The 23,036-nt window shown below is 49.5% G+C and overlaps 1 protein-coding gene across 1 annotated transcript in view; it reads right to left on the reverse strand.

The window, feature by feature from the left end:
* Positions 1–469: 469 nt before the first annotated feature.
* CACNG4 (calcium voltage-gated channel auxiliary subunit gamma 4) overlaps positions 470–23,036 on the reverse strand; it is a 539,024-nt gene continuing 516,457 nt past the window's right edge. The window contains exon 4 of the mRNA XM_085614416.1: positions 470–2,139. Within this exon, the coding sequence (XP_085470542.1) occupies positions 1,601–2,139 (539 nt within the window). The 3' untranslated portion in view covers positions 470–1,600. The remainder of the gene's footprint in view (positions 2,140–23,036) is intronic.

The following is a 23,036-nucleotide window of genomic DNA, read 5'->3' on the forward strand; positions in this document are numbered from 1 at the left end:
CTCTTCCTTTGACTTTTTAGTTGCTACTTTTGTGTGGCACGCACAGCAACAATAATTCTCATTTAGACAACATGGCTTCATCCAGCGATGCACCACGAGACTGGCCTGGCACGCGTGCTGTGGTGCAAAGATGAAAGACCCTGGGACATTTATTTTAGTGTGAAAACGCCTAAGTGGTTCCCTAGCGTGCTGCCCGACATTAGCAGGCTTTTGATTCGCAGCAGCGCTCTGTGATAGAAAGTATTCGTGGATAAAACATCAGACCTGATTAAGCCACCAGCTCCTGCGGTTAATCTAAACATGCATTACTGGCCAATGTTCCCTTGGATCACAGGTGGAGCTCGAACATCAATCCATGTCCCATTGGGTCTGTGGGCATTGAAAAGGAGGCACTAATGATCGGGGAGGGGGGGTGGGGGAGAAGGGTTGTTCAAGAGTAGAGCGCACCCAATGTTGGTACCATGGAATAATAGAAAACATTTTAATTACCAGTGGTCTGAGTGCCACACCCAGTTGTGGATGAGGAAATTGCTACAGTAAGGGTCTCCGATGGACACATTGTAACATGTAACATAAAACAGAAACAGCCTCTATAGCCGGGCAGAAGTGGGAGACAGCTCCTAATAAAGAGCACAGACCAGAGACAGCCCCTGTGTGAGAATCAAAGCGATAGATAAAGGTAGTGTATAACAGAAGACATCCTGCAGCAGGGGCGGAGAGGTAAACTATTTGAAGCTGCTACTAACAAGAGCGTAGCCTAGTCTCTTGCAGCTACAACAATAGGATGAGACAGTCCGATATAGCTTCAAACACAGAGTGCAGTCTAGAGACACCCCCTTACAACAGGGCAAAGGTAGAGACAGTTCGAGGCAGATTTAACTACATAGATTACACAGTCTCCTGTGGCTGGAACAGAGAGAGAAACAGCAACAGCAACTACTAGAGTACATCAAAGAGACACCCTGAAGAAGGGACATACGGAGAGTGAGTCCGATCTTCCTTCCACCTCCTGCCTTCACTGGTCTTCCCTCTCTGTGTCTCCTCCAAGCCGACATTCTGAAGATGCTCTATCAATGCTCTTCGCTGCTGTTGCTTCGGTTTTAGACATCTTTTCTTCACTGAAGAAGGGCTGGGGTTAACAGGAAAGAGGTCAGATACCCCCAGTCACCCTCCACCATCCAAAAGTTCTTGTGCTGAAAGGCGTGATAAATATCCCCTACTGACAAACTATTTCACATGTAACAATTGTAAGATGTCATAGCCTTCATCTGCGATGGCAATTTTCGAGTTAAATAAAGTATTTGTAAACCATTGACAATTTCACAAAACATACTATGATATCGAAACAATACATGTTACATTTGTAATTTTTTTAAATTCCTAAGCTACTGATTTTTGGCCAACTCTATCAACCAAAAGAGTTACCCTCTCCCATACAGTTTAATGGCAGTGCTAGTAATTGGTCCCAGTTTCAAACCACTGGACTCCACATCTTAAGAAACAAGAAAACGATTTTCTTATTAAAGTTCAACTTGGAGTTAAGGTCTGTGATACATTTCTACAAAAAGGCAGCATCCTCGATGGATTTGAAAACATTGCTTCAAACTGGTGTTGTTCGCCTGTTCACCACGCTAACATTAATCCCTTCCTTGAGTTCTTTCTGAAAGCAGTTATGAACTTGCAGAAAGCTGGCCTCTTGGTCCTCGTTGTAACTGGCTGCCGTTGTCACTTTTAGTGGTTCCCTGGAGAGAGTGTACATAGAGATCTCGCTCATGGGTATTGAGCTCCCAATCTTCACGCCTATTGGGGACATGTCCCTAGAGGGGGACGGCTCTGTTGAGCGGGAGCTGGACCGCGATCTTCTCCTCCTGTATCTGTAAGTGGGCATCCTGGCATAGGGCGAGGATGAAGATGTCTTGATGAACTCTCTTCTGGACTTGCAGCGCATCTCCTTGTTTTTTTCAATGTAAATGTTCACAGCCAGCACACCAATGGTCTCCGCCACAATGAACGACAAGGCCCCGAAGTAGAAAGACCAGCCGTAGTTGTATTGGTTCTTCTTGTCCTCGTCTTTTTTATCACTCGGGTCACCAGCATTACTGGATATGTAAACGATTATTCCTATAATATTACTGAGTCCTAAAAAATAAAACAACATAAACCAGGTTAACAATAGAAGCCATAGAAGAATGGACCAAGTTTTAGTTATCAAACTTGCTAACATCATAAAATGGAAATAGGTTTTGGCACCTTGCACCAATGAGTTCACATTGAAAATGTAATTGGACTTCATCTGAGAATGACATGGAGGAATGTGCTTCTTGTCTTGTGATTCTAGATGTTATCATATCTGCTAGCTGCTGTTCCCTCAACTGCTGTGAGTGCAGGGTAGACATGCATGTAGGTTCTTATTGCATGGAGAACCGGTAATGACACGACATTAACCACCATTCTAAACTGAAAGTAAAAGTAAATTCTATGGTAGATTTAAGATAGGTGAGAATTACATGCTTATCCACATCTGTAAAATAGTACCACCATGTGGAGTCAAATATTGTTGGAGAAACAAGTGTAAAAATGTTAAAGAAGACCTTTACATGCAATGATGAAATACAAACACATAGAGTCAGTCCTTTGAAATGTGTCTCATAAACCAAGACCCTTAGAAACTATGTTGACTGTGGTTGAAATGCTTACATTCTATGAATCTCATTACTCCAATTTTATTTACTTACCTCAGTCCTTACATCATGAAGTCAAACAGAGCAAAAACAAAGCCGGGTATATAGCTGGGAAGGTGTGAGTGTTGTAAGAACTGGGGCAAGGAGGTAGAATAGGTGTAATGAGATTAACCAGTAAAGAAGCATTTCCTCCTCATCACTTCCTCATCTCAGTCCTCACATCATAAAGTGCTACTAAAGCAGATATTTCTGGAATTTTTTTCCCACCACCTTAGTCAGCCAGAATGGCAAACGTAAGAAACCAAACCTAGAAGGCCAGCTGAGCCCCAAACACCAGTTCCAAACAAAGACAATAGACACTACACCATATCAACAAAGGGGCTACACCAGTCCATGCCAGGCACCTAAGGAAAACCAATGTGGAAAGTCAGAAGCAGGGACAACAGTCATTCAAAAGGCACAGGTAGAGCCCAATTGACAGAAGAGGAAGACTTAACCCTGTGGATCAAGCACACTAGGGAAATATTCTCAAGAAGGGTCAAGGGGGAACACAGCCCAATCAAAGGCCAAGACCTGGCATGCTGTGGAAGGTGAGACACTCATTTAGTGACTGACATGCACACCATATACCATGAAACACCCACTCATACCAGAGCACAGGCATCAAGTAACTTGTACGACCTCCAGAAAGCTAAGCCAACTGTGACAGTAAAAGCCAAAGAACCTACAGCAAGGAACCAAACTGTCCCAACCATGAGCACATTCAGCCCCTGCCCAGTAATAAGCAAAGAAGTAGAAGGGAAGAGACATCCTAAAGCAACAACAAGAAGAAAGATACTATAGGCAAAGCATGCCCAGTGAAGTCTAAGCCCAACATGGAGCACAGAGGGAGTCCACCAGCCAAATCCTGACCAAAATGGAGCATGTATCAATAGTTCCAGCAAGAAAGAGTATATCAACCAGAGGAAGTACATCCAAAGCATTCTGTGCCCCATATTCCAATGGCTGATAGGCAGCAAGGAACACAGTACCACAGAAGAGCCACCAGAGACTCTTAGGTGGAGGACCCAACAGACGACCTGTAGATTTGACCAGCAAACAAAGTTCCTTCCTATAGCAAAGACCAAGCAAGAACACAGAGTAGGAAGGGAAATTCTACCAAACAGCCACCAAAACCTCAAACCCAGCGGGAACCCACATCAGTACAAGCCTGAGAGATAGAGCAATCCCCAGCCAGAGCTGCACTTCCCCATGACAGACCCTAAGCACAAAATGGGAAGGAGGCAGATCAACAACAACCTCAAGTCCCAACAGGCAAATATTAGAAGGGGGAAAGGCAAGAAGAAAGAACCAGCCAGGGTTACTAAAGAACCAAACACCCAACCCCCCGTCCAGCACAGAGGAAGTGCAGAAGGCAAAAGAGGCAGAAGCTCCCAATGCACAATGGTTGCAGGAGCTGAATCCTAAGATCAGTTACATATAGCCTCAGGTCTGCAGACAGCAATGAGGGAGATCAGGTAAACACACTCTTCCTAGACCCAGACAGCATCCAGTAATGCCAAAAGGTCTTAACACTTATATGGAGCTGGGAGACACTCAAGGGCAAAAAAACAGACACAGGATCAGCAACCTCACTGGGCACTAAGGGCAGCCCTCCTTCACCTCAATAAAACTAAGGTGCTCCACTCAAATAGAAGCTAAATTCCAGCATAAATCACATGGGGCAGTTTACCACCATCAACATGCCAAAATAATTAACGGGCATGCCAAAATAATTAAGGAGGTGAGACCCACTAAAGAAAAATGTAAACTCCTTTGAGAAGCTAGATCCCAAACCAGGAATGCCACATGACCTCAACTTTCACAACACCCAGAAATCAACATAAAACCAGGATAGAAAGAGGCACCAAAGACCACAGGCTCCTACATTATAACTTACAATTTCAACAGGGAGGGAAAGGAGTACACCTACAGGGTACATGAATGCTTAATGAAACTCAAACAAAATAGGGCAGAGGTGCAAGCCTAGAACAAAACGTCAGCCTTGTCCTAGAAGTCACAGAATGAGGGGTTGTGGATCAAGACATATGGGGGCAGATTTACAAGGCCCTTGCGCCACTTTTGCGTCACTTTTCCCATGTTAAAAATGACGCAAAAGTGGTGCAAGGGCCTTGTAAATAAGCCCCATGATTTCCAAAACCCCATCTCCAAAAAGGGGTGGATGTTGGCTAGAAGCCCAACAAGAATGTATACTCAGGCACCCATGCCCAGCAACAAAGCAGAGGAAGCCATCCGCAAATTAAAATCGCACAGTAAAAGTCAGGAAAGCAATCCAGCTGCACCAATAGGATGACCATCTGCCTCCAGATCATTTTGGCCACAGTTTCCAGTCCTTGACATTTGTATGCCAGCCTAATGCATTTTGGGTGTTGTAGTCTTGTTTTGCTTCCATTGCACTAATTAGATTAGCACACTGTAAATTAATGATTTGTTGGGAAAGGTTCAAGACTGAAGACAGTGTCTGTAATTACATTGTGTGCCGTAGTCACTATAACCACCAAGCTCAACCCAGTGCAAATGGAGATCCCAAGGACAATCGGCACTTGGGTGCAAATATTGCCACAGCAAACAAAGGAAGTTGCAAGCACCAAACTAAGAAAGAAATGTGAGCTTCCCCCGCAAAATCATCCTAGAAGTAGGGATGGGTGGAATTTTAATTACGTGGAGTTACTCTTGCAATGCAAAATTACCAAAGCTACACGATTACACCAGCTTGAGCACTTAAGAGTAATTTGAAGCAAAAATTATTCTGCAGGAGCACAGGAACAACAAACTAAGGGGCATATTATCAAGCACGGCATTAAAATTATCGCCGCTTTAGGGCAAGAAAACTGCCACTAAAGCGGCGATAATGGGCTTGATAATATGCCCATGAGAATTCCAATAGAAGCCCATGTTGACACCAGAACATGGGCTTCTATTGGAATTCTCAAGAGCATATTATCAAGCCCATTATCGCCGCATTAGCGGCGGTTGTCTGCCGCTAAAGCAGCGATAATTTTAACGCCGTTTCTTGATAATATGCCCCCAAGAGAGAGCAAGCAGCTGCTGGCTACTGCTGCTTCTGTCCTGTAGCATTTAGTACTATTTTCATAACGCAAAATATATCCTCACGCCATTTTGGATGCAAGGGTGTATTTTGCACTAAGAAAATAGCGCTAAATGCTGGATTATGCTTCTCACACAACTGAGCTTATTTGAGTAATATTGCATACCCTACCAAGAGGTCAAAGGAGACAAATGGATAAATGTGCAGAGCGGTGCAGAGGGATTCAAAACTCCCACTCCATAATCACCAAACTATGCCAGAATGCAAAGGGGGGGAAGACCAAACCACAAATCACATGGCAAATAAGAAAAGAAAGGTTTAGGACAAGAAAGGAATTTCCATCACCAAGAAGCCTCAATGCAGTAAGAGGCACACAAAGTGAAGAGAGGATAGCCCACCACTAACCCACAAACAGGTAAAAAGGGGTGGGTGGGCAAGAAAATCCTTATGCCGAACTAGGAGCTGAAAAACACAACCCAAAAGTACCAGGATACCCAGCAAGACACACAGACAACCAAAGTCCGAACCCACAGCCCAACAAAAAAAAAAACAGCTTAACAACTTGGCCACTGACCAGCAGGGAATGGATATCCCAGAAGCCCCAAGCATAGCAGGAGCCACAGAGGAAGCCCAAATCCACCCTAGTTTCAGGTCAACTAATCTAAGCCCAACTCCAACCCCAAACTTAGCAGGGAACAAGGGACAGTAGGCCAAGCAAGTAAACCAGCACCACACACCCCCCAACATAAACAGCAGGAACACAGTGGCACAGGCATAAACATCAAGGAGAGTAATCACAACTCCAGCCTAAGACCAGCAGGGAGCAGGTGAAAAGGAGACCAGGTCCTGGATTCAGCTCAGCTCATACCCAAGCAGGTCCATAGAGGAGACGTGAAAGCAGAACAGAAGCCAAAAGCCCAAATGGGGCCCATGAAGCCAACAAAAGGAAAGGCAGAGTCCATAGCAGTAACACGCAGCTAGCAGCAAGAAGAAAAGACCTAAGATGGCCCACAAAAAGTAAGACAGAACCTGCATCCAGATCTAGGAAGCACAAGGTGCCTGCCTCATAAAAAGATAGACAAAGCAGGAGGTTTCTAGTTAGAATCTGCTTTTTCTAACCTTCATTGGAGAAGAGGGAGTTTAAACCTATTTTGCTTTTAGGCCGAATGCCGACTGACCGCAACGGACACAAGAATAGTTTCACGCCGGACCACAATTCTGAGGCACAGCGGCCTTTGGGTTAAGGACATATTCCCATTCCTTACCCAGCTTACCGACTTACTACGCCCCAAGGAAGCCCCAGGCCAGATGGCCAATGTAAAGGGTGAAACAAGTGTTGGCTATAAATGTTCTCACTGTGCTACAAAACACGACAACATAAATTGGAATTGATTCCAGGAAATAATTGATTTCTGCTTCTCGTTCCGATACTCTTATACGTACTTCAACACTAATGGGGATGGGGTTTCCCATTGTCACGAACGAGTAAACCTCACCAGATCAGCTCTATTACTATAGGTCCACTGAGGCCTCAGACCCTTTACCCCCTCCCTTTGAACTATTTTACTTTTAGGCATGCAGCAGGGTGAAATGAGAACAGGAAGTAATGAGGAAGTAATGGACGTTTTTGAATTACCTGTAAACACACTCTATATTATTTACATGAAAATGGAATCAATTTGGCCTGGGATGTAAGGTTCAAATGTGACCTAATCTCCTCCTTGAATCTAAAAACAACACATACTGAGGTTTGGAAAACACTAAAATCAAGATTTACACTCGATTCACATAGAGCAATGGGACTACAAGAATGTGGGATACAGCTTAGATGTAGGGTCTGGAATGCTGATACGTTTTAAACATTGGTTTGGAAAGGCCTAGACACTTTCACATAAAGCAGTAGTTCATTGAGCAAATTTCTTCTGAAAAAGATCGATCTCGACTTTTTTCTATAGAAACTGCTCAGTAATTGAAACAGCACAAAGCACGTGTTTGAACTGGTGAACGTAACACACAGTACACTGCTTGGTAAGTGTGTGACAATTACGGATGCCCCTTAAGGGTTGCAGTAGGACTGTTGACAGAAACAACAATACAAACAAACAAATCACCCATTGCCAGTCAGGCTACCCCCTGAATAATTGATCGGTAAACTATTTAAACAAGACAACAAGGGAGGAGGAGCCTAGCGCCGGACCAAGATGGCCGCGTGAGCTTTGAGCTCCCGAGACCCACGCGCCCTCCGTCGACTATCCTGTCTTCAATCCTGTATTATATGCACGGCATCTTGCAGATGACTCGTTATGGAGGCGATTGATGCCGCCCGAGTTCAGATCGCCCACCGGGAACCGGAGTTGTGCACGGCGGAAGATTGAGGCCTGTCTCCGAGGGATGCCAGGGGCTGGCGTTGGCAGGATGCCCGACCTCTAATTGAACAACAGCGGCCAGGCGAGGTGTGAACTGTCGGACGGAGGATCCCGTCCATTCACTTTCACTTTCTCGCCCTTTGTCTGCCTTGGCCCGGGAGTGCTTTCGGCTGCTTTATTATCCTCTGGACGCTCTGCGCCCTACCCTGGCTGGCTATTGCAGATCTGACTTCTCCTGCTCCCTCTACCTGAGAGAGGGCCGTCTTTGTGCACCGGACTGCTTGGAGCCAGACATGTCGGGTAAAGCAGAGGTGGATCGGCTGAAACCCAAGGCTACCAGGCGGGGAGCCTATACTCAAGCTAATAATATGGATCGGTATGCCCAGCAGAAGGGGTCGCCTGGTGGATCGAGCCAGCCGCTGGATGGACAGAAGACTGCCTCACCCCCGGCCTCGGAGCTCTCGTTGCAGGACGTCATGGGCGCGCTCGAAGGGATGCAGGCCTCGATTGGGAGACAGTTTGATGCCCTGGCGCACAAAGTGGATACCATCTTGGTGGACGTTAACCTGATCCGCGCGGACTTGGGCAAAACTAATGAACGGGTAAAAACCCTTGATCTCAAGACCACGGGCCTCGCTGACGATGTCTCGGAACTTCAGACTGAGGTTCGTAAGCTGCGGGCCGAGAGTGACCTCTCCGCCCGTAGGCTCGAGGACTTTGAGAGCCGGGCCAGGCGCAACAACGTGCGCATTATCGGGGTCCCGGAGTCCTCGGACGAGGTTTCTGTGGACCTTCTCGTGGAGGACTTGGTGCTTAACCATCTGAAGCCTAAGGGCCTTGGGAAGTTCTTCGCAGTTGAGCGAGCTCACAGAGTGCCGGGTGGGAGGCCCAAGGTGGGAGCTCCACCGAGACCGATTGTCGCCAGGCTCTTTCACTTCCGAGATCGGGACGCTATCCTGCAAGCATCTCGGGTGACGGGCCCGGTCCCTTTTCAGAACGCGTCGGTGAGTTTCTATCCTGACTTCACCCAGCTGGTGCAAAAGCAAAGGCTGAACTTCCTGGGGGTGAAGAGACGGCTTCGGGAGAGGGACCTGAAGTATGCCATGCTTTTCCCTGCCAGATTACGGGTGGTGTATGAAGACCGAACTTTCTTCTTTGAGTCGCCTGCTATGGCCGGTGAATGGCTGGACGCTTTGCCCCGACGACGGACTGGTGAGGATGCCGCCGCAGACGGGGACAGTGGCCGGGATGGGCAGGGTTGATGCCTTTGGAGCCGGACTGACTTGATTTGGTTCCGGATGATGACTTGAACTGATTGCAGTACAATACGGAGGGTTGCGGGAGGACGATGGGAGCTCTTTCCTCCCTCAGGGTACTTTTTGTAGATTTGGGTTTTGGTAGGGCGACAGGCACACTGCAAGTTGGGGGGGCATTGTAAGCTGCAGCAGGGGTGCAGGGTGGGGGGGATAGTTGGAATTTTGGGTTTGTTGTTGGGGGGTTTGTTTTTGCAAGGCGCAGTAATCATTGTCAGGATTTTTCCATGGTGGCTCTTCGGGTGTGGGGTGGGTCTCTTGTGGTGTGGGGATGGGGGGTAGGGGTTTAAATGTTCTTAGCTGGAATGTTAATGGTTTGGGGGATCGCATTAAGCGGGGGATAGTCCTGCAGTTCTTGAAACGGTCTTTGCCGGATGTCGTCCTACTGCAGGAGACACACCTTATAGGTAATACTTGCCATGCTCTTAATAGGAAAGGCTACAAATTCATAGCTCACTCGGGATTCTCCTCTGGATCCAGGGGTGTGGGCATCCTAGTTAGAGCTTCACTACCGTTTGAGGTGGACTCCACCATTGTTGATGATAGGGGGAGGTTTGTGGCGGTGGCGGGGAGGTGGGAAGGAAGAACTTTGGTTTTGGTTTCGGTCTATGTCCCTCCAGCCCTGCAGGCCTCCACGTTTACAGATCTGGGTAGGGCCTTGTTGGACCTCCCGGAGGGTATGCTAGTGGTGGGGGGGGATTTCAATGCTGTCGGCTCTGGGCTGCTGGATAGGTCAATCAATCAATCAGTGACATTTATAGAGCGCACTACACACCCGTAGGGTCTCAAGGCGCTGGGGGTGGGGGGGTGCCGCTACTGCTCGAACAGCCATGTCTTCAGCTTCTTCCTGAAGGAGAGGTGGTCTTGGGTCAGGCGCAGGTCGGTCGGGAGGGAGTTCCAGGTCTTGGCGGCCAGGTAGGAGAAGGACCTTCCTCCTGTAGTCGCTCTTCGGATGCGGGGGACGGCGGCGAGGGCGAGGTTGGCTGATCGGAGGTGGCGTTTGGGAGCGTAGAAGTTGACTCGGCTGTTGAGGTAGCTCGGGCCTTGGTCGTGTAGGGCTTTGTGTGCGTGGGTGAGGAGGCGGAAGGTGATTCTTTTGTTGACGGGGAGCCAGTGAAGGTCTCTCAGATGTCCGGAGATGTGGCTGGTTCGTGGGATGTCGAGGATGAGTCTGGCTGAGGCGTTCTGGATCCGCTGGAGTCTCTTCTGGAGCTTGGCGGTGGTACCGGCGTAGAGGGCGTTGCCATAGTCCAGTCGGCTGGTGACGAGGGCCTGGGTGACGGTCCTCCTGGTCTCGGTGGGGATCCACCAGAAGATCTTCCGTAGCATGCGTAGGATGTTGAAGCACGCCGAGGAGACGGCGTTGACTTGCCTGGTCATGGAGAGGGAGGAGTCCAGGATGAAGCCCAGGTTGTGTGCATGGTCTGTCGGTTTGAGTGCGGTGCCCAGGGCGGGAGGCCACCAGGAGTCGTCCCAGGCGGAGGGTGAGGAGCCCAGGATGAGGACCTCCGTCTTGTCCGAGTTCAGCTTCAGGCGGCTGGTCGTCATCCACTCGGCTACGTCCTTCATCCCTTCGTGTAGGTTGGCTCTGGCGGCGGCGGGGTCGTTGGTCAGGGAGAGGATCAGCTGGGTGTCGTCGGCGTAGGAGATTATGTTGAGGTTGTGTTGCCGTGCGATGGCCGCGAGGGGGCTCATGTAGACGTTGAAGAGGGTGGGGCTCAGCGAGGATCCTTGAGGGACGCCGCAGATGACATCGGTGGCCTCTGACTTGTACGGTGGTAGACGGACTCTCTGTATTCTTCCGTCGAGGAAGGAGATGATCCATTCCAGCGCCTTGTCCTGGATTCCGACGTTGCTGAGGCGCTGTACTAGGGTGCGGTGGCAGACAGTGTCGAATGCTGCGGAGAGGTCTAGGAGGATGAGGGCCGCTGTTTCTCCGTTGTCCATCAGGGCTCGAATGTCATCGGTGGCGGCGATGAGGGCGGTCTCGGTGCTGTGATTGGCTCGGAAGCCGGACTGTGAGGGGTCGAGGGATCCATTCGTTTCGAGGAAGGCGGCCATCTGCTTGTTGACGGTCTTCTCGATGACTTTGGCTGGAAACGGGAGGAGCGAGATGGGGCGGTAGTTCTTGAGTTCGGTGGGGTCCGCTGTGGGTTTCTTGAGTAGCGCGCTGAGTTCGGCGTGCTTCCAGCTCTCAGGGAAGGTGGCGGTGTCGAAGGATGTGTTGATGATGTCTCGCAGGTGGGGTGCGATGACAGCGTCAGCCTTGTTGAAGACGTGATGAGGGCAGGGGTCGGTCGGTGATCCGGAGTGGATGGAGTTCATCGTGCGGATGGTGTCTTCGGTGCTGATCGGAGTCCAGGCTTGGAGGGTGGTGGTGAGGGGTGGTTGTTCGGTCTTGGTGTGCGTTGGTTGGTTGCTGAAGCTGTTGTGTATGTTCGCGATCTTGTTGTGGAAGTATGAGGCGAGGGAGTTGCAGGGACACCGGGGGGGCTCAGAAGTGGCTTCCAGACTTTCTAGACACACTCGGCCTGGTGGACTGCTGGAGGCTCCGGCACCCCACACAGAGCCAATACACCTTCCACTCTGGGGCGCATGGTAGCCTCTCTAGGATTGATTACCTGCTCACTCTGCTCACTCTGCTCACTCTGGCTGCGCATGCCTCATTGGTATCTGAGGCCAGGCATATGGCGCGGGGCATATCGGATCATTCGCCAGTGTGGGTCCGGCTGGATGTCGGGCGCGAGGGAGGGGGCAGGGTTGCTCCTATTAACCCCTGGTACTTTCGGAACCCCAAGATGCGCAGTGCGCTGTTGAAGACAGTTGATCACTTTTTTAAGGACAACCAGGGGTCCGTTGACTCGGCCGTGTCGTTGTGGGAAGCATTTAAGACCGTGCTGAGGGGAGAGGCCCTCTCCTTGGTAGTGGCATCCAAGCGGCGGAGAGATGGCGAGGTTATGCAGGTTGAGGAGGAGATCGCGGCTTTAGAGGTGGCCCTGGAGGAGGAGGTTACAGAGGTCTCACTGCATGAGCTGAGCCTGAAGCAAGCCGAATTTAAGGACCTGGTGACGAATGCCGCCAAGACCCTCAGTAGGGAACAGCTGGGCCGCTTGTATGATGTTGGGGATAAGGCCGGGAAGCTCCTAGCTTGGCTGGACAAAAAAGAACGGGTTAATAGAGTGGTGCCGGAACTGACGAGAGAGGGGGGAGAGGTAGTTGTTGACCCTGAGGGGATAGTACAGTGTTTTTCGGATTATTTCCGTATGGTTTATGCCTCAGTTTCGGATAGGCCGACCGAGGACTCGCTTGGCCTCCTGCGGGACATCGATCTGCCCTGCCTGTCTGACGTAGATAGGGACGACCTCGATGGAGACATAACGGTCGATGAGGTGGCGGGTGCCATCCGTGCGCTGAACTCGGGTAAGGCCTCAGGCCCTAATGGTTTGCCGATTGACTTGTTTAAGCTGTTCCCGGATAGGGTTGCCCCTCACCTGCGCGCCATGTTTGTGGAGGCGCGGGGGGGTGGGTCCCTTCCGTTGGACCAGAGACTGGCGACGATTGTTGTAATACACAAGGAGGGTAAACCCCGAGATAAGTGTTCCTCCTATCGGCCAATATCACTCCTTAATGCTGAGCCGAAAATTCTGGCTAAAATTCTGGCAGGCCGCTTGGTCAGGGTGCTCGGAGACTTGATCCATCCGGATCAATCCGGCTTTATCCCGCACCGTAACACTGCGTTGAACCTTCGGCGCCTCCATGGAGTGATTGCCAGGGCGGGCACGATCCGAGAACCAGCTATTGTGGCATCTCTCGATGCCACGATGGCTTTTGATACGGTGGAATGGGCATATCTGTGGGCAGTGCTTGCCAAGTTCGGCTTTGGCCCTGGTTTTTTGAGCTGGGTGAGGTTGCTGTATGAGGGTCCCCTTGCGAGTGTTGTGGTAAACGGGCGGGCATCGACTCCGTTCCAGCTTGGGAGGGGAACTCAGCAGGGGTGCCCCTTGTTGCCTTTGTTGTTCGCCCTTGCCCTCGAGCCGCTGGCGGCGTGGATACGCTGGCATCCGGATATACGTGGACTTAGGTGGTCGCCCGAGCACGAGGACCGTATATCGCTCTATGCCGATGACATCCTGTTATATCTCGCCTCGCCCAAGAACTCGCTTATAGTGGTTTGTGACGTTCTGACGTCCTTTGGCAGGAACTCGGGTCTCGTCATCAATTGGAGTAAATCGTATTTGTATGTTCTGAGCGGCGAGGTTCCGCCTGTCCCGCGAACGTGTTCGATCCAGATCGCCCAGCAGGGCTTTGTGTACCTGGGGATTTTTATCTCCACTGACTCCACCCTGCGGTATGAGAGAAACCTGCTCCTCCCACTGGCGCGCTTACGGCGGGATGTTGCGGGCTGGCGGAAGCTGCCGCTCTCCCTCGTTGGGCGCGCCGCCTTGTTTAAAATGATGTCTCTCCCCCGGTTCCTCTATGCCTTGCAGAATACCCTTGATTGGGTACCGGCCAGTTACTTTCGGGAGGTTGAAAGCCTCCAACGATCGTTGTTGTGGGATGGAAGGCCGCGCATAGCGATTGCTAAGTTGACGCTTCCGTGGTACGACGGGGGTATTGCGCTTCCAGACATTCGACGCTATTATTGGGCCACCCAGTTGAGCGCGATTAATCATGGTTTCTATGGTCCGGCTCTAAGCCCCGGCTATGCCATGGACCGATGGTTGCTGCGCGGCGGTAATTATCATAGAGCGTTGTACTCTCGGGCGCTGGACTCGTCCCTCACGGGGCCCACTGGGGTGGCGGTGCGCGTGTGGAGGTTGGCGACTGACTCGTTGGGCTGGAAGGATAGGCTCACCCTAGCTACCCCGTTGTTTGAATCTGAAAAATTGGGGAGGCTCTGGCATACGAAAGGTTTTGATAAATGGGACTTGATTGGAATCTCCAGGGATGGAGATTTGCTGATTAAGGGGAGGGTGAAGTCCTTTGAAGAGCTGCAGCAGGAGTATGAGTTGGGGAAATCCGAGTTCTTCCGCTATGTTCAAGTGCGTCATGCCCTGCGATCAGTTCTCGTAGACGGTGAGAAGGTGCCTGAGTCCTCTCCATTGGAGGATCGGATCCTCGACGGCCATATGCCGGAGAGTACGATTTCTCTCATATATAAGAAATTGATAAATGTTCGGGCGGACCTGCTGTTGGGGCTGAGGGACCAGTGGACTAGGGACGGGCTCGAACTGGATGACGAGGATTGGCAGTCTGCGGTCTCCTCTCCTAAGGAGGTCACGATCCCATCACGTCTGAGGCTGGTGCAGCTCAAAATACTCCACAGAATCTATGTCACGGGGCCTAGGCTGGTTCATATGGGATTCTCTGAGGAGGGTTTATGTAGGAGGGGCTGCGGTATGGTGGGTACCTTTATGCATATCATTTGGGAATGTGGCGTTATCATGGAATTCTGGAGGAGAGTCCATACGGTGATGGGGGAGGTGACGGGCATTGTTATGCAGCCGGAGGCGCGGTGCTGTCTCCTGAATGTTTGGGGGCCTACCGATCACGATGAGGGACAGACCCAGTGGGTGACCCTGGGTAATATGGTGGCTAAGCGAGACATCGCGCGCCTGTGGGGCTCAGCGGGTCCCCCCACATTGACTGCGTGGAAAGAAAACATGGACTGGAGTATGCTGAGGGAAAAGACAGTATATTGTGCTAGAGGGCGCCCCCGGAAGTGGCATGCCATTTGGGGGAGGTGGAACCAGTATAGGGGGGGCATATGTCTTGCCCCTGATTTGGATCCCCCCGATGAACAGCTCTCTCCTTAACATTCTTTCCAGCTTTTGTATATGTATCTGATTGTTAATTGACTTTTTGGGCCTCTGCTTTTCCCCCCTTTTTCCTCTTAACACAGTGTTGTGACTGTTAGACGAGGGGGGTCTGCTCTCCCCTGAGGGGCAATCACCAGTGGTATTCAGTGTCCTTCGCCTTGCTGGGGTTTTGTGCGAGTTTGTGTTTATTTAAAATAGAACCTTTTTTGCTTCTCCTCTATGCACTGTGGACGTTTCTTTGTTCTGCTTTCTTAAAGCTGCCGAACCTCCGGGATGTCGGCTAAATAGCTGTGTCCATGTTTTCAAGAATAAAGGTTTTCCAAAAAAAAAAAAAAAACCAAAAAAAAAAAACAAGACAACAAGCATTGGCAATGGCAATAGGTCTTGCCTTTTGGCTGTGCCAGTGCTAACTTATTGGCTATGCCAGTGGTTTCTGACAATGCTGTTCAGCATTGGCAAAAATGAAAAAATGCAACTATGTATTTGTATGCATGTGTCCTGAAGGTAGAGGGGCCCCAGCATGATGGCACATACATGCGCATGTTTTGCCATGTGGCGACCATTTTTGGTAATTAATTATTCTAATATATTAAAGCCCTTGGGGCAAAAAAAAAAGAAGAATGAAAGGTTCTTGAAAGTGTGTGTTCAGAAAGGAAATTGTAGCTGTTGGCCCCCCTAAAAACTTTTTTACAAATGTGACGGACTGTGGAGCAGCCAGAGAGGAATGGAGGGGGTGGAAGTTGGCAGGAGCAAGTAAATGCCATCGATGTGTACAGTGTTGTGTTGGGAATCAATGGCAGGGCTTTTTTACTTTAAAAAACACGGAGGGGTGGGAGAGCCACCTGGAAAGCATATGGGGATGGGAGCGTTAAGTGGGAAGCAGCATACGGTAGAGAGAGGGCAAGAAAACACTTGCACTCTCATAGAGTGTTAAAAGCAAAAGAAAGTAGCTTGCACTTTCAAAGGTGCTTATAGAATGAGGAAGGTTAGAGGAACATCAGCAAATCTTTCTTTTTTTGTTTGTTTTGTATAGCACAAACTCGACCTGAACGTATTGGAGCTCTGTACATGATCACCAGTTACATTACACACTGGAGGACTTGGCCCTTTTTTGGCTAAAGTCCCTAAACTTTTAGCTTTTCCCCTAGACCTTTTTTCTGACATGGTGTTGTCAACTTAGATGCTTTGGACACTTTGCCACTGCTTAACAGTGTCAAAGTGTAAGTGCTCCCCGTATAAATATCAATGGTAATTGGTTGTCCATGATTGGTATGTTTGCCTTGCTAGTAAAGTCCCTAGTAAAGTGCACTATGTGTGCCAGGGCTGCTAATGCAAATGCTACTAGTGGGCCTGCAGCACTATCTGTGCCACCCACACAGGTAGCCTTAAAAAGGTAACTCAGGTCTGCCATTGCAGTGCCTGCGCCTAGTTTGTTGAACTGCCATGTTGTTCTGACAAGTGCACTCACTTGTCAGACCTTACCCTTCCCTTTTCTATGCACATCAGACACCCCTATGGTAGGTTTAGGGTACCCCCTGGACAGGGTGCAGTGCATGTGAAAGGTAGGACATGTACTAAGGTGTGTGCCATGTCCTGACAGTGAAATAATCTCCATTTCATTTTTCTCTGTTGAAAGGCCATCTTGCCCATAGGACAGAATGGGGAGGCTGTGTAATATGTTTTCCAGCCTATCTTCAAAAAGGCTTAAGATGGAAAGGTGAACTTTAGTATGCATAAACTTACAATGTTATAACATAACTTTTTATGAAGGTGGTTTTTGCATTGTGTGTTTTAAAGTCACTCTTTTAGAAGTGGCTGAGTTTTTGTGCTCTAACATTTCTGTGTGTCTCTGCCTGGCTGTGGACTGACTGTCTGGATTTGAAAGCGATAGGATCTGGGAAATGTCTTGACCCAGGGGAGGAGGTGAGACAGAAACAGGCTGAGCTGCATCTGGAGTGTAGGGGAGGAGAAGCCCCTAGAGGTGAAGATGCCTGGGTTGCTGCCATAAAACAATTGTCCCATCACCTGCTGAGTGATTGAGAATCCAGACCCCCACTAATCAAAGGAAGAGGGTGTCACTGGCAGGGACGCACCCAGAACTGGTTTGAACAGGGGTCAGTCACCCCTGAACACAAAGACTTCAAAGCCATTGAGGGGTATGACTGAGAGATGAAGCCCCTGAACTTTGGAGAATGGCTTGATCAAGTGTGAACAAGACTGGAGCTACTTCGTGGTCAAGAGGACCTTTGCCAAGGAAGAATCAACTGAAGAGACTGAAGGATAGGACTGACCCTTGCTGTGTGTTCTGGGGCTGGCCTGCAGTTTGCTGTTTTAACCAAGGAAAGGCTAAAGGGACTTTGCTGTGTGCTGTGTACCCCTGCTTGAAAAGCCTTTGCTGTGTGCTGTGTCCTGAAGTAACTTATCCCCAAGGGCCCGAGGTGAGCTGGCTCCCTGTTGCAGAAACACAGGAACACAAAAGTTTCCATGAGAGTCTCAGCGGCACTGTGTGTGCGTGCTTGGTGCAGCCTGACACCCTTGTAAGGTGTGCCCTGTGATCGTGGGCACCTGGAGTCCAAGTAAGGATCAGCGACGCGGGATGCGTGTGCTTTTTGCAACCTGAACCCCTTTGTGAGGATTGTCCAGTTATCGTGTGCACCGGAATCCAAGTGCGTCTCATCGACGCTGTGTGCGTGTGCGTTGTGCACTGTGAGACCTTCGTGAGGATTTGCCTTGTTATCGTGTGCACCGGAGTTAAAGTGAGTCTCAGCGACGCTGTGCGTGTGATCTTCCTGCATCCTGAGACCTGTGTGTGGAGTGCCCAGTAATGGTGCACCCGAAGCTCAAGAAAGTCTCAGCGACGCTGTGTGCGAGTGCCCTGTGGCAGCCTGAGATCTTCGTAACTGTACTGGCCCAGACTGGCAGCCCCGGAGGAGCTGAGACGCCGGCCCGGGCCCACCGTTGCCAATTCACAAAGATTGCATTGGAGGCCCAGCCACTGGACGAGGAGAGGAGAGTGAGTTTGCACCCCTCAGGTAACGTGTGTCGACTCCTGGGGCGGGGTACGGGCTCGGCCTCTCTGTCATTCCGGCAGCGCGAGCCTCTGCTTCAGCTCGTATCGTGGCCCGTATTGCTAAGGGAGTGGCAGTACAGGAGCCGGAATGCGGACCTGCACTTTTTGATTACACCGTACCCATGTTGGGGGCAACTGTTGAGAGGCTGACTGCAAGTCAGAAGGAGAGGCTGAGAGATCGCCTATGGCACAGTGATCGGTGTCTGAGTGTATTACACATTATTCCATTTCTCCATAACGGAGTACCTGACTGTCGTATTACACATTGCATCATTTCTGCATAATGGAGTACCTGATTAGAGTATTACGCATTGCATTACTCGTGCATAACGAACTACCTGATTAGTGTATGACGCATGGCATTATTTCTGCATAACGAACTACCTGATTCTCGTATGACACATTGCATTGTTTCTGCATAACGAACTACCTGATTAGTTGTATTGCGCATTTCATTATTCCTGCATAACGAATTACCTGATTAGTGTATTACTCATTTCCTTATTTCTGCATAACGACGTACCTGGTGGTTGTATTACGCGTTGCATTATTTTTACCTTGCAAAGTGCTTGATTGTTGTGTTACGTATTGTATTCTTTTTACATTGCAGAGTGTCTGATTGCCGGGTTACGCTTTACAGTATTTTTACATTGCAAAAGTGCTTGATTCTAGCATTACGAACTGTATAACATGATATTAGGATTACAGGAGAATGTTTAGAAGCGCTCATTAATGCCGCCAGAACTTACAAGGGCTGGCTGGCCTAACAACCGGCCAGGAGAAATAGTACCCAAACTCATATGTTGGATTTATATCGTGTGGTCCTATCGTATATCTTTTATATAAAGTTTATACTCGTTTTTATAAAACTCGTATGGAGTCTATTTGTGGTGTTATCATGGGGTTGTTGTGAGCGTGGTTACAAATACTTTACACATTTGCCTTGAAGATAAGCCTGGCTGCTTGTGCCAAGCTACCGAGGGGGTAAGCGGGGCTAGCTCAAAAGGTGACCTTCCTTTCCCCTGCGTTGGAACGCGGGTCCCTGCTTGGCCTAAGGTACCTACCTCAGCCAACCAGGGATCCCGGGTCTAACACACACACATTCACATTCATTTTCTTTTTAAGACACAGGAAGATTACATGATGTGTCTAGAATCACAGGATGTTAAGCCAACGCCGAGACTAATAGCACCAATAGTGTTTTAACCCCTTCCCCGCTCATGACGGAACCGCTCCGTCATGAGCCATGGTTGCCGTGTGCTCATGACGGAGCGGTTCCGTCATGCCACGACCGTTGGCGGCCGCTCCGCCCATGCGGCGCTGTTTCCCCGCCTGTGCGGGGGGACAACGCAACTGAGCGGAGTCATGACGGAACCGCTCCGTCATGAGCACAGCTCAACCGTGGCTCATGACGGAGTGGCTCCGTCATGAGCACAGCGCCACCGCGCTGCCCCCCCGCACCCCCCAGCGCTGCGGCGGAATTCCCGCCGCAGCGAAAGGGTTAAAGAGAGCAGCGAGCATTGAAAATCTGTGTTTGTTTATAAACAAAGCCCTGTTGTCCCGAGGGGTCTTATCAGTAGAAACCAAACATGTAACAGCCCTTGATGTAATTGCAGCTTTGTGCAGCATACAGTGTGAGTGGGTCAGAATTAAGTAAACTTTTGGGTCCCCGTCTTCTGCTACTTTATGTTGATGACCCTAACACAGATGTCCAAAGTAGAGATGGCACTGTGGAGAAAAAGTCCCAGTGGGAAGATGTCACCATTAACAAGAACAAACGAAACCTTCGGTGCCTTTTGCAGTTTTGTATTGTGTGAATTTGACCTGAAGGAATTGGAGTGCTATACATGAGCATCAGTTACATTACACACGGTCACATTCATTTTCTTTTAAGGCATGGTAACATTACGTGATGTGTCCAGAATCACAGGATGTTACGCTGAGGCTGAGACTAATTGCACCGATAGAGTTTTAAAGAGAGCAAGCATTGAAAAGCTCTGTTTGTTTGTAAGCTAAGCCCTGTTGTCCTGAGGGGTCTTATCAGTCGAAACCAAACATGTAATAACACAATAGCGCTTGATGCAATTGCGACATTATGACGCTTACAGTGTGTGTGGGTGAGAATTATATAATCTTCTGAGTGCTCCTCTTCTGCTCCTTTGTGTTGACAGCCCTAACACAGATGTCCAGTGTAGTGATGGCACTGGGGAGAAAACGTCCCCACGTGTAGATCCTACCATCAACAAGAACAAACAAAATCTTTGGTGCCTTTTGCAGTTTTGTATAGCACCAGTTACATTACACATGGTCACATTCATTTTCTTTTAATGGTACGGGAAGATTACATGATGTGTCCATAATCACAGCATGTTTAACTGGAGCAGAGACTAATAGCACCGATAGCGTTCTAAAAAGACCAAGCATTGAAAAGTGCCGTAGTCACACAGCGTGCCCCTCTCAAATACATCCGACTTACCCCCTCCACTTTAAAGTTTACTGTGTTGTTGCTAAGCAGTGCTGTGCATGTCTGGAGTAACGCGACCTCGAGGCCACGCGCTGAGTCACAGAAAAGCTCAATCCATTTAAAAACAAGCATGGGCACGAGCTAGAAGGGGAAAATGGCAGCTCAAGCAAAGTGCCTGTCCCGTTTTGTCCTGGCACTGCAGGTGCCACGGCGCAGCATTACTCGATCCCTGCGTCAGTCTTCAATGGCAGTTAACTTTTGAGAAAAGGCGGGACATGCACCAACAATTAGCCATTTGGAGGCTACAATTTTTTAATGAAACCGACAAAAGGCAATTCAAATCGAAGGGACATTCAACGAATCATCCTGCAGCGCAAGCGCTGTAGGCTCGACCTAAAAAGGAGTATACTGCTTAGGAAAGTCAATTTCAGGTACTTTCTGGGATGACTGAATTATTAGTTCATTGTATTAAAATATGATTCAGTGGCCTTCAGAGAGTGTCCACGAGGAGTCAGGCATTTACCTTCCAGGTGAAACACGGATGGCAGCAATAGATAATGATTTCCTTTTTCGAAGCCGTAGTGAAGGTAGAACCGTAGAAGTGACATGGTCAGAATGCTGAATTCACAATGCTTGCAAATCAAGCCACAGGGGCTACAGAAAGCAACATAAGGGCTGAATGAATTTCCTTCTCGTGTTAACCCTGTCTTATGTTCCAGGCAACAGTTCACCAGTCGCCTCTGCTGTTGCACCAACCCATACAGGCTAGCAATGAGGACCTTTTTGAGAAATAAAAATGTCTATCACATTTTGAATGCCACATACACAATTTAGAAAAGCTTAGGAAACATTCATATTTGGGGACATAGATGTGCATTCTTGCAGTTCTTTTCTACATTAACATTATTACATTGTTTACTTTTTAAATAATCTTATTAGAGACCCTTATTGAATTCCTTCTGAATTGAAGGTCAGTATTATTTGATCTTTCCACTGCTCTAATAAATATATTGTGACTCTGCCAGATTTTAGGCATTAAATGTGTTTCTGAGCTCATGCTATCACCATAAACAAATATACAGACTAGTAGGCTTTGCGTAAGCCCCTTCAGACATTAAGGTGCCGATTACGATCCTGGAGAAACCGGGTACAAACCGTCGGTCGGAGCGTATTCTCCGTCCGACTCGTACCCGGTTGCAAAACTTTACAAACATGAAAGTACGATTCGCACGGAAACACTATTTCCGTACGAATCGTACAAAACACCAACCGAGGGAAATATACACACAAATGACATCAGGAAAAGCGCCGACGTGACGTCGGGACGCATGCAGCCTGCGTTCCACGGACCAGGAAGTACGATTCGCATCAACGTCATCCCGCGCGGAGAATATTTTCCGGCAGCCAAAAACTGCCGGGAAATCAGGATGACGCGCACAAGGAGCACCTGTACGCGACGGACAGACATGGACCCGAACCTACATGTCATCCCGGCCCTCATAGCAGTCGACCTCCTCTACAGGTACCGACGCAGACGCCGCAGAAGGTCAGAACAACACCCAGGGGCAAAGGGGGGGGGCAGGGGCAGGACACAAAACCCCCACCCAAGTCACACAGCACACATGCCCTGGACATACCTGACCTCCAGGCCCTGGTCACTTCGAGGGGGTGGGGGCGTGTCCAGCAACGCCAGCGTCCGCCACAACGGAAGTGGGCGACGACGCGAACCGGCAACACAACAATACAGGTACATACCGTACCCACGCTCTTAAGGCGTACCACGCCCACACCCACGTCACCCCAACAATGGCGGTACGGCCCGTACCCAAGTGTCAAAGGCCTGGGTACGGGCCGCACAAGCACTCCACAGCGTGGGCACGGGTACGTACGGACCGTACCCACACCCGCGTATGTATGGAGCGTACCCCCACCCCAACAGTGTATGTACGGACCGTACCCCCACCCGTGTATGAATGGACCATACCCCCACCCGTGTATGAATGGACCGTACCCACACCCGTGTATGAATGGACCGTACCCACACCCGCGTATGTATGGAGCGTACCCCCACCCCAACAGTGTATGTACGGCCCGTACCCACACCCGCGTATGTATGGAGCATACCCCCACCCCAACAGTGTATGTACGGCCCGTACCCACACCCGCGTATGCATGGAGCATACCCCCACCCCAACAGTGTATGTACGGCCCGTA

This window comes from Triturus cristatus, chromosome 7 (genome assembly GCF_964204655.1).
Source record: "Triturus cristatus chromosome 7, aTriCri1.1, whole genome shotgun sequence".
Taxonomy (NCBI): domain Eukaryota; kingdom Metazoa; phylum Chordata; class Amphibia; order Caudata; family Salamandridae; genus Triturus; species Triturus cristatus.